Genomic DNA, 18,905 nt, shown 5'->3' with positions numbered 1-18,905 from the left:
CCGGACAACCCAGCACTAGGAGTTTCCAAATCCGGAAGGACGTAACAGAAGCACCTGTCTCCCCATCACCCCTCAGTGCACACAGCCAATGTGTCATCACTCCTCAACAAAACCTTGTCTCTAAGAAGCTGCCTGAGGAACAAGCTCAGGACCTGGCAAGGAAGCCTAGTGGGTAAATCCTCGCCTTGTATGCTCCAGGATCCCACATGGGTGCCAGTTCATGTCCCAGCTGCTCCACTTCCCTTCCAGCTCCCTACTTGTGGCCTGGGAAAGCAGTAGAGGAAGGCTTGGGAACCTGCACCCGCATGGGAGACCCAGAAGTAGCTTCTGGCTTCAGATCAGCTCAGCTCCAGCTGTTGCAGCCACTTGGGGAGTGAGCCAGCAGATGGAAGATCTTTGTCTCTGCTTCTCTTTGTAAAATGCGCCTTTCCAATTTAAAAAAAAAAAAAAACAGAAATCAGCGCAAGCTCAGCAGCTCCCTTGTACCCTGGCCCACACACACTGAAGGCCCAGTCCCTGGCAGGGTTGCTCTGGTCCACACTTCACCTTACTTGGCCTCTAGTCCTGCCTGTCATCACCAGGGGCCAGGACTGGGCTCGGCCAAGCCCCGGCTCTTCCAGGTGCTCATCCAACTACATCCCAGCATTCCTATATGAGCAATGGGACAGTGCAGTCAAGCCCCAGGGTTCCTGGGAAGCCACCTGGCGAGAGTAGCTGGCAAGAGATGGCACACGATGGACTGGCCCCGCCCACAGAGCCCCACGCAGGTTCCACAAGGGGCTAGGCTCAGGATCCCGAGCACAGAACATCCTGGCAGGCCCTCAAGCGAGCCAAAAGCCAGTAGGAAGGGTGGTGGGTCCAGCAGCCTCTGCTCTATCATGCAAACTGCTGTCCCTCTCTCTATCCTGCCCAGCCCAGGAAAGGCACCCACCTCCCACTGCACAGGGCCCAGGATGGCACTCAGTTGGCAGCACACACCACACAATTTGGGAATCTGGTGGGAAAGGGTGTCTTCCTCCCTCAAGACCACCTGCGGGATGCTCAAACACTGCCGACCAACTGACAGCCCCTGAGCCAAGCAGGATGAGTGCTTCTCAGTGCCCGCCCCAACTCCTGCCGCCTCCAAGTGCTCAGCTGCTGCCCAGCTATACGCTAGCTTACTGAACTAGTAAACTGGCTAGCAACACATGAATTTAACAAGACTAGCTTGTGTGGCATGTCCAGGCACTGGTTCGAGCCCCTGCTGATGGCTCTAGGAAAGCAGTGGGGGACGCCCAAATGCACAGCTCTGCTTGCAGATGGAAGCAGGAGGCCCGAGTTCAAGCCCTGGCCTCCCACCCACAGTCCAGCTCCTTGTTCATGCACATTTTGCAGGAAGCAATGACTGATCAAGTGTCTGGGTCCCTGGACAGAGGTCTGGGCTCCTGGCTTCACCCTGATCAAGTCCGACTATCGCAGATACCTAGGGAGTTAACCAGCTCTGTCTCTGTCTGCAAATAAGAATAACTGACTTGAAGGAAGCACAGCACCTCACTCATCACCAATGTATAAACTCCCTTGGTGTTAGTAATCAAATATTCCAGTTCTGATTAACTAAGCTCAAATATTTCCTGGGAATTTTTAACTCACTTGAACTGGAATACAAAGTTTCCTTAAAGGCAGCTTAATACTTGTGCTGGTCTCAGAGTTAACAATGAGGCAAGGAGCAGCTTCTGAAACCACAAACTTGACCATCAGCTCCTGGACTGAGACCATCAATACCCACACAGCGGGGAGTTGGGGCGGGGACAGGGCTGGGCCAAGGCAGAGCTGGAACTGGGCTGGGCTGGGGCAGGGCAGGGTGGAGTAGGGCTGGGCTGGGCTGCGCTGGAACAGGACAGACAAAACCCACTGGGCACCAGGAAGCAGAGCTAATGGATCTGTCAGTCAAGGTGCTTTGGCAGATGTAATCACCAGCATTATCACAGATCATTCGGGGGGGGGGGGTGGATTTATGCCCAGTCTTTCCAGTCTTTTCTGGGTAAACTCTATACTTATCAGGAATCAAATAATAAATGTAGTTTAAGTGTTACTAACACTGAAACCGGAGTCGGCCCCGGGCCAAGATCAGCCCAGGTCCTCCCAGGTTCGTCCTCTGCACAGACATGGAACTTCCGAGAGCAACACGGATCACCTGCTGGTCTAGGTGCTGGTGAAATCCAGAGCACAGGGCGGGGCTCCCAGGGAGGAGCCAGAGGCTGCAGGTGCAAACATGCTGGGAATGGCCAGGGGAGGCCTACTGTGGGCCCGGGCAGCTCCTCCTGCCACCAAAGCTACACAGCAACTCTGTGCAGGGAGCACACACCACACTGCCACGGTGTGCCCACTCCTCGGTGCCCCGTGCCTCAGGACAAGCTGGCGAGGGCTCACCTAACCCCATGTACCACGCCAGGAAAGAGCCTGTTTCAAAGGATCTGAACACAAATGAGCAAGCTGGTGTATTGAGAGCTGGATTGCTTCAGGCAGGTCTCCCTGGAGAATCCAGGACAATGGTTTGCTCAGCCCCTCCTGCTGCCACATGGGGGACTGCTATGGGGGACAACCTGCTTAGTGCTGCTCAGGACTGCTATGGGGGACCCCCTGCCTAGTGCTGCTCAGGACTGCTATGGGGGACCCCCTGCCTAGTGCTGCTCAGGACTTGCTCCTGGGCCTGAAATGAAGACCCCACTGATGTCAGAGGCCCAGCAGGGCCAACAGCTACCAGGGGTACCCAGGGGCTCCATAACTCTGGGCCAGATGCAAAGTTGCACGTGGGGTAGCAGAGGCTGTTTTCAGTGGGCACAAGCAGGAGCAGGGCCAAACAGCCACACCTGAGAGTCCTGGGTAGACACCCCGTCAGGGAGGCCACAGTCTCATGCCAAGAGGCCTGGGTGGACACCCCGTCAGGGAGGCCACAGTCTCATGCCAAGAGGCCTGGGTGGACACCCCGTCAGGGAGGCCACAGTCTCATGCCAAGAGGCCTGGGTGGACACCCCGTCAGGGAGACCACAGTCTCATGCCAAGAGGCCTGGGTGGACACCCTGTCAGGGAGGTCACAGGCACACCTGAGAGGCCCGGGTGGACACCCCGTCAGGGAGGCCACAGTCTCATGCTGATGGTAGCAGGCCCGGCAGCCAAAACGTGCTGAGGTGGGGCTGTGCAGCTATAGCGTGGGAACTACATCTTGTATCAGAGTCCCCACTACTCCTCTTCTGATCCGACTCCTGCTAATGCCCTTGGGAGAGCAGCAGAGGACGGTTCAAGTGCTTGGGCCCCTGCACCCTTGGCAGACCCAGATGGAGCTCCCCGCTCCTGACTGGCCTAGCCCAGCCCTAGCTTCTGCAGGCAATTGGAGAGTGAACCAGTGAACGGAAGATCTTTCTATCTCTTCCGCCATCATTCCACTTTCCAAATAAAAAGTCAAGAGGATATAGAAGCAGCCCAGCAGGGAGGTGGCCTAGCAATACCTAGAAGGGTCTAGTCACCACTGATGGGTACTCACAAACTCACTGCAACCACAGCACTGTCCAGTCCAACCCCAAGAGGCACAACTGTGGGCTCCTTCCTGAACTGCGACTTTCCTTCCCCTCAGCTTTGGCCACAGCCACCAGCAGTGGGGTTAGCGTGGTGGGCTGGAGCCACCCAGGGAACAGATAGTGTCATCAGCAGATGTGGCTCTGATGAATGCCAACTACAGACACCCACAGCTGCCAGGGTCAAGCCGAGTCCTCGTCTGTTCCTCCTCCCTCCTCTGGACTCACTTCCAGGGGGACACCCTACACACCCTGCTTCAAAAGCAGCATGGAGAAAAGAACGTTTGATTTCCAAGTGATTCAGTAGATTGATTAAGATCTTTTCAAACACAAGGACATTTTGTTACTTTTCCCTCCCTCCATTCACTCAATAAAATGGAAACTGTTGCCATCTCTGCCAGGGTGACATTCAAGGGAGGAGACCTGGAGGCCCTGAAGCCAAGCGGACACCAGGAAGGGCGGTAGGCACACGTGCCACCCAGAGGTGTGGGTGCCGGGACGAGAGGAGGAAGGAGGGGGTGTCAGCCTCTGGCCACAAGGACAGGTCCCTGGGGGAGCTGCAGGCCCATGCTGGTCTGACCACCCTCCTCGGGTCTCAAGCTGCTTGCACCCACAAGGGGCCAACGCCAGCCTCCCATCCCTCCCCTGGCAGCCCCTCTGCCTGCAGGCACATGGTACTTCCTCTCTTTCTTCCTCACCACACTAGTCTGGCGGCCTCAACAGCCCACCCTGCAGTCGAGGCTGCCCTGACCCTGTCTACACTGAGAGCCCAGCACACCCGACGGCCACTCCTTGGCAGGCCTCTCTGGAAACTTCCCCCAGCCAGGGACAGCAGACCAGTGGGCGGAGGGGCAAGCACAAGTGGGCCAGGCTAAGAGGAGGCTGAAGGGCACAGACATGGGAGACGACCCCAGACAGGGCCAGGGGGTGCTGTGGGGAAGGATGCTCCTCCAGAACATGGCCAGGAGCAGGTGGGCTGCCTGGGGACCATGGAGACACAGCCGTCGTGGACACACCATGGGCCAGGCTGCCGGGACACAAGACAAGACCTGTTGGACAGAAGCCCAGGGTGGGACAACTGACCACACATCCAAGAGCCAGTCCAGAGACCAAAGAGCTGGCCACACACTGGCCAGGGTTGACCAGGCATCTTCAGCAGTGAGCTACTGGGAAGCCAAAGCTTGCCCTGCCATGCAGGTCACTGAGGGGCACTCCAGCCATGCAGTTGCTGGGTGTGCTGGTCAGGCTGTGGTGTCTGCCCCAGGCAGCCTCTGGGCAAGCTCAGGAGGCAGCAAGGAGGGCCAGGCAGGCAGCTGCCGCCTCCTGCAGGGAACACCAACCAGCACCTCGTAAGCCTGCGGACAGGGTACGCTTAACGACCGCCAGCTCTGACCTCACAGCTGCTGCAAGCAGCACCTTGTGGCAGATGCGCCTCCCTGGAGGAGGGCCTGTGGATGTCCTCTACGTGCCCTGGGCTTCAGCCACCAACCCAGCCCCATGGGCTGTATGTGGAGGCCCATGGCAGCAAGGGCCGGGGGCAGGCACAGCCCTTCTGCACCGGGAGCCTCCTTGCAGCCACCCTGTAAGGGCTCTGGGCTCTGAGCTACCTATCCTGCCAGAGACACAGACTTAAGGGAAGGGGAGAGCCGGACAGGGCAGGCCAGGCAGGCCCCAAGCCCCAGACAGCTACATCTGGGATGTGCCCCTCGGGTCCCCAAAAAGGGAACCATACAAGCCACCACCCTTGGCAGGGGCAGCTGCACACTGAGGTCAAGTCCATCTCTTGGGAAAAGCACCTGCAGGACCCTCATGTGGCCAGGAGCAGGACCACCCCAGCAGCAGGGGACAGGGACAGGGCAGTGGGAATGAAAGCAGATATCCATGGCAGGAAGCTCCCGGCCCCTGGACGCCACCAGAGCGGCTGGAAACTGCACCCAGGCTGAGCCCACAGGGAGGGCGGCCACTGAGTGCAATGCTCAGCTGAGGATGCCACAGGCATGGCCAGCCCACCCTTGTCTGAAGACGTCCCGTCCCATTCTCCTTTCCTGGCCTGGAACGCCTCATCGGGCAGCACAGGCCCCAGGAGGGCAGCGAGCCCAGCACCACAAGAAGGCATTAGTGGGGACCAACTCATGTCAGCCTTGAATTTCTCCCAGCACCAACCGGACACCAAGCCCACCTCACAGGAAAAACTGCCCCAGGCCTCAAAAAGCCACTGTGCCCTGGGGACCAGGCAACACCCCAAGGGGCCATGTTGGGCTGTGCTTCTGAGAGTGGGTGGGCAGTGCAGTGTTGCTAGAACAGGACAATGGGGGGGGGTAAAGGCCAGGCAGCTGGGTGTCTGGGTGTGGACCCCAGAAAGACCCCACAAGATGGCCAGTCTCTGGTGCTCTGTAAGGGTCAGAACCGAAAGATCTGAAGCTGCACCACCAGGGACAAAGAGACTCAAATCAGGTGTGGAGGGAGCTGCCACCAGACAGGACCCAGGGGACAGCACGTGACATGGGCACAGCCTGCGCGGAGCAGCTGAACAGGGGTGATTGACAGAGGAGGCTCAAGGCTTGCACTGAAGGCTGAGAAACACCACAGGGCGAAGGAGGAGGAAGACAGCAGGTACCGTGACACACCAGCTTCCCGCCTGCTTCCTTATGGACACTGACAAACTGACCCATCCAGGCCCACGGCCCACACCAACACACGGGCCAGTGGTGCAGAACAGGGTGCCAGACAGCAGCCTCATTGTCACGGTTGATTTATTGCCAACAAGAGGGCAAAGCCAGGTCAGGGGGAGCGAAGGAGTCCTTACCAACGGCCGTGGAGGCCCCAAAGCACCCCATGCAAAGGAGGGGGAGCCCCGCAGTGTCAGACCCCCTGGGGCAACCTCCATGACCTGAGCTTGGTTCTGATGCACTTCCCGGACACAAGACAACATCCAAACTTACACCGTCAGAAACCTTCACAACTCCACAGCAGCAAAATAACCCTGCCAACGGACTTTCTGCGTCCAAGCCCACAAGAGACATCCCACGCCCTGCCGATGGGAGGCCACATGGCCATGTGGGTTAGTGGGACCAGCCTGGGCAGAGCCTGCAGCCGGTGCCTTCCCCCCGTTGGCCAACAGTCGCTGCTCCCAACAAGCAATCTACAATCTCCCATCAGGACAGAGGGGATGCTGACGTGTCAGGCCAGCAAGCTTGGGGACAAACAGGTCACTGGCCAGCCCAAGCAAGGCAGGGAATAAGTGGGCAAGGGTGGTCTGGAGGAGAAGCACCAAGTGGCTCTGGGAGTGGCTGGTCAGGATTGAGGCAGCAGCAGCGGGCTGTGGCTGAGCTGGTGAGGTGCCCGCAACCCCAGGGCCTCTGGGCAGCATGGAGCCACTGTGCAGCCTGAGGTTGCCAGGCTGGCAGCATCGTAAAGCAGCCTACAGCTCCAGGCCCCTCTGAAGGGCTGCTGACTGGCTGGGTGAGCCTGTACGCACACCCAAATGGCAGGTGCATTAGTTGGTGTGAATCCCCCAGGAAAGGGCCAGGCAGTCCCCATCCTCCCCTCCGTGACCTGCGCTCCTGGCTCCAGGGCAGAAACACAGCCCCCAAGCAGGGCCTGCCCACCATAAGAGAGACCTGTGACACATCAGCCTCTGGAGCAGGTGAGTATTCATTCTACAAAGATGTTGGAAGTTTCTTTTCATCCACAAACCAGATGCCTAATGCAGCAGGAGCCACAGACATGCCGAGGCCCCTCTGCCACCTGAGCTATCCCAAGGACACACTCTGAGACCCTGTGGGAGGCTGCGTCTCTCAGCTACTTGCACTCTGTCACACAGCACCACATGTGTCCCACATACATCATCTTTCTCCTGTGAACTGCCCAGGGAGCATTTCCAAGCCACATGGTCAGGGGGCAGGCCAAGCCTCGGCATCCCGAGTCTGCTTTCCACAGCCCAGAGCTGGGCCCCACCGCCTGCCCCGTAGTCACAGGCATGACCCCACAGCCCGGAACCCCACAGCCCCCCTTCCCTCCTTCTGGGTAAGCGCTTATCAGTAGCTACAGAAACACACGGCTTGGTCAGCCCTACCGCCTGCCAACAAGGCTGACAGATTCAAGGCTCCTCCTGGGGGCCCGGCCATGGTGCCCAGTGCTGCACTGCCCTTCCATAGGCTGGAGGCCCAGCTCCTTGGCCTCACTGACCATGCAGCAACAGAACAGGCCCAGGCACACTTAGGGCAGCTGTCTTAGCCCACAGCCGCCTGCTGTTCATTGCCCGCCCAGTGGCCACCCAAACCACACAACCTCCCCAGCAGGCTCAGCTCCCTGCCACCCAGGGGCCATGGCTTCATTGCTTCCTGCACCTGCACTCAGGCATCAACACCTGGCACCTTCCATAGGCTGGAAGCATTGGCCCAGCCGAGGTCCTGCCCTCAGGAATGCCCAACCATCCAGGATGCTCCTCCCATGTGGCCCTGGGGCCCGCCACTCTAGATGCTGCTTCCAATCCCTGCTGATCATCTCTGTTGCTCCTGGGGGTCCACGCGGCCTCCACCTCCTGCCTGGATGGTGCCCACACACAAACTGTGACGGCAACACTGAGCAGCCTGTTGTGGCAAAACAGGAAGTTACAACAGATCTGAGACTCGGCAACGGTGCTAGCACAGGAAACCAGCGCACGTCCCCAGGACGCCGTGTGCTGTGTGGAGGGAGGCTCTGGGACAGTTCAGGTCCCTCTGAAAGAGATGAACCCATGACACGTACAACCGGTGGCTGGACGGAGCCAGCTTGTCCACACACCCATCCCATGAGGCCACAAAAGACAAAGCCATCCTCTCAAGAGAATCCCGTGAATCCCCACGGGGCAGCTGCTTCCGACAAGTGTGTGTCAGCCGACAGCCACTCAGGAGTCCGGTGCAGGCGGGGTGGGGCTAGCTGGGGAGGGGGTGACTCCACCCGGCTCATCCTCCCGACTGAGACAGGCCAAGAACCCCTGAGCATGAGACAACCATCACAGCCAGTGATCACCAGGGCAGCTGCGAATGGCTCCCACCCAGGCACCTACAGGTCCCTTCCTCACATGGGGCCCACTCTCAGCCAAGGACATACCCCTCAGCTCCTCCAAGCCTTGGCACCTACATGCTCTCTGGGTCCCACTGTCAAACCAACAATGTAAGATCCTAAGGACTCATGGGCTACTGCTGACCCCGAGTGTGTCAAAGGGACCCTGAGTTCTCCAATGCACTGTCACTAACCCCAGGCTGAGCCCAAGGACTCGAATGCATTGCTACCAATGGATCAAGCCTGAGAAGCACAACAGCCCACACGGGCACCGGTTCTGGTCCCGGCTGCTCCACTTCCCATCCAGCTTTCTGCTAATGGCCTGGGAAAGCAGCAGAGGATGGCCCAAGTGCTGGGCTCCTGCACCCATATGGGGGACTTGCAAGAAGCTCCAGGATCCTAGCTTCAGACTGGCCCAGCTCCAGTCATTCCAGCCCTTTGGAGAGTGAACTAGCAAGTGGAAGACTCTCAATCCTTCTGTCTGTAACTCTTCCTTTCAAATAAAAATAAAATAAATCTTTTTTTAAAGATTTATTTATTTTTGTTACAAAGTCAGATATACAGAGAGGAGGAGAGACAGAGAGGAAGATCCTCCGTCCGATGATTCACTCCCCAAGTGAGCTGCAACGGCTGGTGCTGTGACAATCTGAAGCCGGGAACCAGGAACCTCTTCCAGGTCTCCCATGCGGGTGCAGGGTCCCAAAGCATTGGGCCATCCTCAACTGCCTTCCCAGGCCACAAGCAGGGAGCTGGATGGGAAGTGGAGCTGCCGGGATCAGAACCGGTGCCCATATGGGATCCCGGCGCGTTCAAGGCGAGGACTTCAGCCGCTAGGCCACGCCGCCGGGCCCAAAATAAAATAAATCTTACCAAAAAACTAATAAAGGGTGACCCTACTAGCTCTAAGTCCACTCACCACAGCAATCCCACCACGGCAGACACTAACCACCTGGCTGACGCGGCCTGAAGGTGGAGCAGCAGGAGTCAGGCATGACCTGAGCCCTGACACTGGTCCCGGCCTCTGCTCTGGCACACTCGCACACTCCCCCTCACGTGCTCCAGGGCACACACGTGCACCTTCCCCAGCTGGGCCCCCAGACATAATGCCTTTAGCCACGTGGGTCTCTGGGGGTTTGGCAATGCCCAGAGGCCCCCTCCTGACAGACACAGGTCACACACACCCCCAGTCACCCGTCTGCAAAGACATCAGCACGGCCAAGTGATCAGTGTGTGGGACGCCCAAGATCAGCAATGCAGAGTAAAGCTACGGGAAGGCGTCCTGACAACAAACGCTCAAGGCAGGCGGCACAGCCATGTGCCAAGGCCGCCCTGAGGGTTCCCAGGGCAGCACACACCTACTCAGCATGGACACCTACATCCACGCACACAGACGTCACCATTCACTGCCACCCCACGGACATCAGACGGGATGGCAAGAACCAACTGTGTATGCACAGGCGTGGACAGCACTAGATAATCAGAACACTCACATTCCTGGAATGAAGGCAGCCTGACACAGTGATTCTGTGACCTGGAGTTGCTGGCGAAAGGGGGATCCTGGAGATGAAAGCTACGAGAGGGGCTGCGGGGGGGCAGGTCTCAGAGCTTAGCCAGGCCCGGGGGAGTGTCTCACGGCTCAGTTGGGGCCAGGCCCAAGGCTGTCAGGATGGGGGAGGGAGAATGGGGGAGTGGAAAAGGGGGAGAATAGGGAGGTCCCAGAGCTCAGCTGGGGCCAGGGGGAGCAACTCAGAGCTCATGGGGCCAGGCCCAAGGCTGTCAGGATGGGGGGTCCCAGAGCTCAGCTGGGGCCAGGGGGAGCATCTCAGAGCTCATGGGGCCAGGCCCAAGGCTGTCAGGATGGGGGGTCCCAGAGCTCAGCTGGAGCTGCACAGCATGACTGTGGGAGAGCCCAGCTCTGCGTCACAGAACTGCTCACTGCAGCCCTGCCCACTCCAACAGTGCCCTGACAGGCACCCTGGAGACGCCAGCAGAGCTGCACTCACGCCAGCAAGGGGCTGTACGAGCAGAGGGCTGCCGTGGCCTGCCTGCCTGATTGACCATGCCTGCCAGACTCTACCTTAATCCTCACAGAGGCATCGGCAACCCAAACCAAGGGATCCCGCTCACCGTGCCCCCAGCTACACAGCACCTGCCAACACTCACCCACAAATCCAATGAAGGACACCGTGGCCCCCAGCCCATGGAGCTGGTCAGCGGTAGCATGAGGGACTTGGTACAATGGGCATTCCAAGCACAGACACCCTGTAACCCCAGCTCAGGCTGGCAGGTGGAGTTTGGGGGTGCCACTCCAAGGACAAGGGAAATTCCACCTGGCCACAGGGATTGCTTACATGGGGTCAGAAGGGAGGGATTCAAGGCCCACCAAGGCAGCAGGCACAGAGGGGGTAAGGGAGCCCAGGCGAATGCAGAGGTGGGGGATACAGAGCAGAGGGGAGCAAGAGTGGTCTCCCTGCAAAGGACCTGGCTCCTCCCATAGCAACACATGTGCTATACTGGGCAGTGACCACTGGCCACTCAACTGGAGAGCTCTGGCCACCCGACCAATTAGCCGACCAGCCAGCCTGCATATGGCTGTCAGTCTCTGGGGACACAGGAAGACAGGGCTGCAAGCCCCAGGCTCATTTCCCTCCTGTGAGAATATCTGCGGCTCCCACTGGCACCAGACCCCTGCCTGATATACAGTCCAGCAGCCGTAGCTCTGAGCTACCTCACCTCCTTCCCTGAGGTGCCCACACAGGGAGCCGACTCCTGTAGGTACACATGCCCATGCTGTCAGCTTCCTCAGCAAAGGGAAAAACAGACCCAGACACCGCGGCCCCTGAGCTGGAGGGACCCTGGTCCCCACCCTGTGCGCAGGCCACCCACAGGAAAACCACTGCACAGGACTACCCAAACCAGGTACTATCCAGATCCCCGCCATAGGGTTCCAGGTGGCCATCCCCATCGCTTATACCATATGTGGTGCAGTCACACCTCCAAAGGTTCTTCCGTAAGGAGCCCCCAGACCTGCCTCAGCGCACACACATCCCCCATCTGAATCTGCCTCTATCTCCCAGGGCCGGCTAGAGGGACAGGGACAGGGCGCCTCCTAAGCTATCGTCCTGTGGCTGAGGAGCCTAGGCAGTCACAGCAAGTGGCAACACTCCAGGAGCAGCTCAGCTGCGTGCACATAGCAGCCACTCTCAGAGCCCGTAGATCCCACGTCCCCCAGCCCCACAGCCCTGTGCAGACAGCCCCTGTCTGGCAGGGGACACAATACCACCGTCTCTGCCCTCACAGCAGAGCAGGAGCCCAGGCCTGGTGGGGGAGGCCCAGGCCTGGGAGCTCAGCTCAGCCCTCCCAGGAAAGTTGCTCTGGCCACACGCTAGGTCCCATCTGCTGTCCAGCCAGGAGGACAAGCAGGGTCCACAGGAGCCTGCTCTGCCAAGTGACAGTACCAACAGGGTGGTAGTCTCAGGGCCCTCTGTCTAGGTCCTGCAGTGCAGGCGACTCCCAGCTACCTGAAGCAGACCTCTGAGCTCCTTCCACCGCTCCCCACCCCCTTGCCTTTGGGACACACTTGTCTTCTCTCTACCCCTCCTCTCAGCACTACTCTCCCCCACCCCTGGCCCCAGTCACTCTTCTAAGGCACAATTCTATCAGAAGACCACAGCCAGCGACCCCTCAAGCACGCACAGAGCTGCTCCGGGGCAAGGCATGGTGGGGCCAAAACAACAGCTTGGAAGGAGTGGCCAGGCCACATGGCGGTGTGGATGGCAGTGACAACAGGCAGGAGGGAACAGCCACACCATGTGGCAGGTGAAAGTGGCTATACCATGGGGGGTGTGGCACCCAGGGGAGCAGTCCATTTGGAGTCCTCCCCAGGAGCCCAGCGGTTCCCTGGGTACAGGCCAGCCTAGGCATCATCCCTCTGCAGACACTGCCTGCTTCGGCTTCCCTCACCCATCCAGTACAGGCCCAAGGACAGGGGGCTCTCAAGGGGCACTCTGCAGGAAGGTAGGCCAGGGTCTGGGTTTCTGCCTCTGCCCAGCCAGACTCAGCTCAGGCCTCTTCCTGTGAGCTGGCCACAGCAAGCGGTGAGGACACCAGGAGCAGGGAGGGGACACACAGGCCCCACCATCCACAAGGTGAGAGTCTGGACAGCTTCCGCACGTGCCAACATTCTCCAAGGATCATACGACAGTCAGCCTCCATGTGCTTCCTGCAGACTGGGAAGTGCCTGGCCTACCCAGCTAAAAGGACACCGTGGGCACAGGTCCTGCAGCTCGAGGCTGGGTAGGAGCAACACCAACCTCACAGCAGGTGCAGGAGGGAAAGAAGCAGGGGCAGCTCAGGGACGAGGACCACCAGGTTAGCTAGAAAATTCCAATACCAAGGGCAGGCAGGCACGGTGCCCATCTGTGTTAGAAATGGCTCCATGGCATGAAGGAAAGGCCTTGGAGCTGCTGCCCATCGTTCCCCACAGAGAAGCCCTAACCGTCTCCAGTCTAGCAGAGACCCAAATCTGGCCAGCTAGATGCAGGCCACAGCCATTGACCCGGAGCCCTGCAGCTGATCCTGGAGCAGTGCCCTCTGAGCGCCCACAGGAAAGGCCTCCTCAGGAGAAGGCAGACAGAGCCCACCCTCTCACAAGGCGGGCAAGTGGGGCAGGACTGGAACCCAGAGGGAAAGACAGACCTGAGTGCAGGATCAGCACAGCGGGGGCCCAGCCATGCACAGCAACCATACACACCACTGCCATGTGACTACCCTGCCCCGCCAAGAGCATACCCAAAAGATGGAGGAGGCTCCAACACCCAAGGACTGGCACATGACTACTCACAACAGCCAGACATGGAGATGATGGAATGCTGTTGGCATGGGCAGACTGATCGCAGGGTACCCACAGATAGGCACAAAGCCTGGCACAGGTGACAATGTGCAATGACCCGAGGTATCACATCCAGTGGGGGCAGTCAGCCCCAGGGATGGAACAGCAGCTCTGGCTGACAGGCCGGGGGCCTGTTGACCAAACAGAGGCAGGTTTGTTTCTAAAGTGATAAAATGTACTGGAACTGGCCAGGCTGACAATCACACCCTGAGCTGTATGTCCTGGTAAAGGCGATGTCACATACAATATCCACAGCTAAGAGACCCATGGCCATGGGGGCTGCAACAGGGAGAGCAAGGACAGCCTGTAGGGGACTGTGGTGGACCAGAGGGGATCACAGGGGATACAGGGTACCACAGTGGATCACAGGAGATCATGGGGGACCACAGGGGATCACAGGGGACCACAGGGGATCACGGGGAGCCATAGGGGCTCACAGAGGATCACGGGGGACCATAGCGGATCACGGGGAGCCATAGGGGATCATGGGGGACCATAGGGCATCACAGAGGACCATAGGGAATCACGGGGACCATAGGAGACCATAGCAGATCATGGGGGACCATAGGGATCACAGGGAGCCATAGGGGATCACAGGGGACCATAGGGGATCACAGAGGACCATAGCGGATCATGGGGGACCATAGGGAACCACACTACAAGGGCAGACAGACCCTGACAGCACATGGACACTGGGTAGGACCGTGGGCAGAGACCTGGGCAGGGGCTCATGAGGGGATACTTCCCTCCACTGAGCATAGGAGTAGGGGTGTCAGGACACGCAGCAGCTCTGGGCACCACAGAATGTCCAGGTAGGAAGGACCACAGCTCCCATCACAGAGGGGAGCCAGGCAGAGGAGAGAGGGGCCATCCAGCACCCACACCGCCGCCCAGCAGCCCTCTTCTTGACAGCTCTGACTCACTGCCCGTGGCTCCCAGGCCAGCGGGGGGGGGGGACAGGGCTGATCAGGAGCCTCATCCATGGCGAACGGTTCCAGACAGACATGCTGGTGCTCACGGGAGCCTCTGCCCACAGCCTGACCCTGAGAAGCTGTGGTCCACTCTGGATCATGGCCAGCAGGGCTCACCCCTTCTCTCCACTTCTGGCCAAAACCAAAAGAACCACACCTGGCCACCTCACTGCTTGTGGGGCCAGCATTCCACATCAGAGGGTCAGCTCGAGCCCCGGCTATTCTTCTGATCCAGCTCTGTGCTAATGCGCCTGGGAAGCCCCAGGAAACAACCCATGATGGAGATCCGAGTCCAATTCCTGGCTCCTGGCTCCTGGCTTCAGCCTGGCCCTGCCCCAGACATTGTGGACACTGGGGAGTGGACCAGCACATGAAGAGCTGTCTCTACCTCTGCCTTCCAAGCAGGAAGACCAGGTGTACGGCTGGTAAGTGTCAGCACAGCACATGCTTAGAGTCAACGGTGGCCACTCAAACCCAGTGCACACGGAGAGTGAATGGCGGCTACCTGGCCCTGAGGGCCATCAGGCTTGCCACCCCGAAAAGGGCCACAGCCACAACCCAGTCACCCTCAGGCCCCTGTGGGAGGTCAGGGGTCCTCAGAGGGTGGGCAGAGGCTGTCCCTCGGGCCCCATGGGAGGTCAGGGGTCCTCAGAGGGTGGGCAGAGGCTGTCCCTCGGGCCCCGTGGGAGGTCAGGGGTCCTCAGAGGGTGGGCAGAGGCTGTCCCTCGGGCCCCATGGGAGGTCAGGGGTCCTCAGAGGGTGGGCAGAGGCTGTCCCTCGGGCCCCGTGGGAGGTCAGGGGTCCTCAGAGGGCGGGCAGAGGCTGTCCTTCAGAGCTGAACTGTGGAAACTACAGTGCACTAGGCCGCCTTTTGCTCTCACCCAGGCCTCAGCTACCACTATTCCACCCTGGGTGCCACAGCACCTCCATTCAGCCACCCTGACAGGCAGACTCATGGCCCCAACGGTCTGTTCAGAACACGATGGACAGAAGCTGAGGCTTCTGGGGCTTCTGGGAGGCCACCCGGGTGTGGGGCCCCACAGCTGAAGCAGGGCGGGGGGGGAGCGACAGGCTACCCCAAGCCACAAGAACTGAAGATCCTAGGAGTAACAGTGGGCAGTGACGCAGCCCTGCGGTCACGAGCCCCCTCGCAGTCACCATGGTCTGGACACACACAACGCCCAGTCCTCACAGCCTGAGACTAGAGCTCAGGGGAACATCATGAGCCACTGTGACATCCCGGCACACGACACAGCACTGGACGTGAGTCAAAGCCACCAGAGAGATGGCCTGGCAACGTGCATTTGCCACCCAGGTCAAGACGCCCACCTCACTAATGTTCCTGACATTTCTGAGGCGCCCGGGCCCCAGCTAGCAGGTCTGCGCCTCTGAGCAAAGCCATGTTTGAGTGACGTACTCTGGGAGGCCCAGAATAGAACGCTAAATATACAGACACACACCCAGGCCAGCCCCTGGGGAGGGAGCCCCTGGCCGTCGTCCACAGCACAGCCTGGACAGGGGGCTTTGAGCAAGCAGGCAGCCAGCACACGTGCCTGCGAGCCCCAGGAGCAAACCAAACAGCGCCAGCCCCACCAGGGAGGGCCACACCTGGTGTCCAGACCTCAGCCGTCCCATCCCAGGCACGCACTGCCTTCACCTGAGGGGCGAGACACAGCCCCCGGACCCCCAGGGTGCCACCCTCTTCTCACACTGGGAGCTGTGTTGTACTCTGGGTCGGCAGTGCAAGCACCACAGCAGGACAACTAGGTCAGCCTGAGCCTCCCTCCAGAGAGCCCTGGGTGTCCCGGCCGGGGCTCTCTGGAGGGAGTAGGGACCAGGCTGGCATGGCCCCAGGAAGCCAAGTGCTACAGGCAGCCTGCACTGCCCTCCTGCCACCCTCGCTTCTTGAATCTATTACAAACATAGGAGTCCTCCTGGTGCCCAGACTTGGAAACTAAGAAGATACTAACCTACAAGGCAGAGTGAGGCCCTGTCCTGTCAGGGATAGCAGGGACTTCGCGGCCAGGGAGCCAGGGAGACCAGGGGAGCCAGGGGACCAGGGGTGAAGGCCAGGGAGCCAGGGGGCTGGGAGGCCTTGGAACCAAAGGGTCAGGGGAGCCAGGGGGCCAGGGAGGCCAGGGCGCCAGGACCAGGGATGAGGGCCGAGGGGCCATAGAGACAAGGGAGCCAGGAAGACCAGGGGGCCAAGGAGACCAATGGTGGGGGGCCAAGACCAGGGGGCCAAGGTGATCAGAGGGCCGGGACCAGGGGGTAGTGGGCCAGGACCAGGGGGCTGGGACCAGGGGGTAGGAGGCCGGGACCAGGGGGCCAGGACCAGGGGTGGGGTCCCAGGGACCAGGGTCTAGCAGGGGGCGGGCTCAGGGGCAGGAGGCTGGGCAGGGGCAGGGCCGAAGCGCCGAGGCTGGGACTGGCGGGTCAGCCTTCGGGGCCAGGGGCTGCGTGCACGGCTGCGAGCGGGGCCGGGGCGGCACTTACGTCGTCGAAGAGCGAGCCCACGTTGGCGGTGACCAGCAGCACCGCGGCGCCCGGCGCGGCCGCCTTCCCCGCCATGGTGCCGGCGCTGGGCTGGGCTCGGGGCCGCCGGGTCTCGACGCGGCCGCGGGCGTCAGCTGCGCCGGGCGGCGGCCCCGGGGCGCATCGCGGGGGCAGGCGGCTCGGGCCGGGCCTGGCCGGGGCTCCGGCCCCGCGCTCGCTCCCTCCCGCGCTCGCTCGCGGCTCCGCGGCCCCGCGCCCGCTCGTCGCCGCCGCGCCTCACAGCGGCCCGCGCGCGGCCATTAGAGCCGCCGCGAAAGTTCCCGCAGCGCCGACTCGGCCGCGGCCAGGCCCGCCCCGGAGCCGCGGGCGGGAGGCGGGGCGGGGGCGGGGCCGCGGCGCGGGCGTGCCGAAGGGCTGAGCGAGCCTGACGGGGTGGGATCGGGGGCGGGGCGGGGCCGGGGGCGGGGCCGGGGCGGGGCTGCCGGCGGGGTGAGGCGAAGACCCGGGCGAGCCTGAGGGGCCGGGGGCGGGGCGGGCCTGGTGGGCGGGGTCTGCCCCGGTGGGCGGGGCCTGCTCTGGGCCAAGGCTCCTGGGCCCCGCTGTCAGTCAGGCCGGCCGCGACCCGCCCCCGCCCCGCCGCTGCGCAGACTCCACCCTCCGCCCTCGGATGACGTCCCAGCTCGGCTCAGACCGCGCCCCTTAAAGAGGCCGCGTCCTCCTGATCGTGAACCGATAGTCTTGTCGAAGTGAGCCCGCGCAGACCGCTGGACCCTCCGTCCTGGTCTGGTGGGGACAGCAACCCTGGGCCCCGGGAAGGACCGGCCGCCGCGGCCTGGGGAGCGCAAGGCCCAGGGTCGTATTCCCCTAACTTCCCCGGGGACACACAAGCGTGGGATTGTGTAACTTCCCCCATGTCCACGCAGTTCCTGAGGCTTGACTCGACTTACAGGAACAGAGGTTGTTGCAGTCGAGAAACAAGTTGGAAAGAAGCCGTGGGAAAGGCACGGACGCCACCCTGGGGTGCCCACACCCCTCCTGGAGCGCCTGGGTTGCGGTCCCAGCTCAGCAGGTGCACACCCTGCGTGTCTGCAGACCCGGGTGGCACCCTGCATGCGTGGAAACCCCAGCCGGAGTCCTGGCTCCAGGCTTCGTCCTCACCCAGGAAGCAAGACAGGAACTGGGACGTCTCTTGCTCTTCCTTTCAAATAAAATGAATATAAATAATCATTAAAGCGCACACACACACACCCCTGAGGACTACTTGAATGGCCAGGCAGGCTGGGGCCATCAAAGCTGTACTCAGACGGTGAGGCCCGCAGCAGACAAGGCTGGAGCAGCAGGAGCGGACCCTAGTGAGGCCAGAGGGGAGGAGTAAGGTCCAGTGGGCCTGGGGACCAGGTGCCGGAGCACGGGTCGTGGGTCCCAAGGGACCATGGCCGCCCGGACGGGATTCGAGCCCATGAGTCCCAGGAAGCACAGGCCAAGCTCTGTCTCCAACAGTGACAGGTATCCGGACACAAAGGCACTCCGTGTGCAGCTTGCCTCCCATGGAGCCAAGGGACTTTCTTTCCCTTTTGTGAGCAGAGCCCCAAAGCCAGCATGCAGCAGCCACATGAGGCTGCAGCCACAGGCCGCACACAGCACCCACACCCACACCCACAGACAAGCCACAGACACAGACAGACAGACACAGACAAGCCACAGACACACCCACAGACAAGCCACAGCCACAGACACACAGACAAGCCACATCCACAGATAGACTCACGGACACAGACACACCCACAGATACACCCACAGACAGACAAGCCACAGACACAGACACATCCACAGACACACCCACAGACAGACACACAGACAAGCCACAGACGCACCCACAGACAGACAGACACAGACAAGCCACAGACACACCCATGCCCACGGACACACCCACACTCATACAGACACAGC

The 18,905-nt window shown here is 60.7% G+C and overlaps 1 protein-coding gene across 2 annotated transcripts in view; it reads right to left on the bottom strand.

The window, feature by feature from the left end:
- The window catches only part of INPP5A (inositol polyphosphate-5-phosphatase A), a 122,295-nt gene extending 105,001 nt beyond the window's left edge, over nucleotides 1-17,294 (bottom strand). Inside the window, exon 1 of one of the 2 annotated variants that reach the window (XM_058671663.1) lies at nucleotides 16,956-17,294. In XM_058671663.1, coding sequence (XP_058527646.1) covers nucleotides 16,956-17,030 — 75 coding nt within the window. In that variant the 5' untranslated portion in view covers nucleotides 17,031-17,294. The remainder of the gene's footprint in view (nucleotides 1-16,955) is intronic. The other variant, XM_058671662.1, reaches the window with a different exon arrangement.
- Nucleotides 17,295-18,905: the final 1,611 nt, after the last annotated feature.

This window comes from Ochotona princeps, chromosome 13 (genome assembly GCF_030435755.1).
Source record: "Ochotona princeps isolate mOchPri1 chromosome 13, mOchPri1.hap1, whole genome shotgun sequence".
Classification (NCBI taxonomy): domain Eukaryota; kingdom Metazoa; phylum Chordata; class Mammalia; order Lagomorpha; family Ochotonidae; genus Ochotona; species Ochotona princeps.
This window is presented reverse-complemented; position numbering and strand designations above follow the sequence as displayed.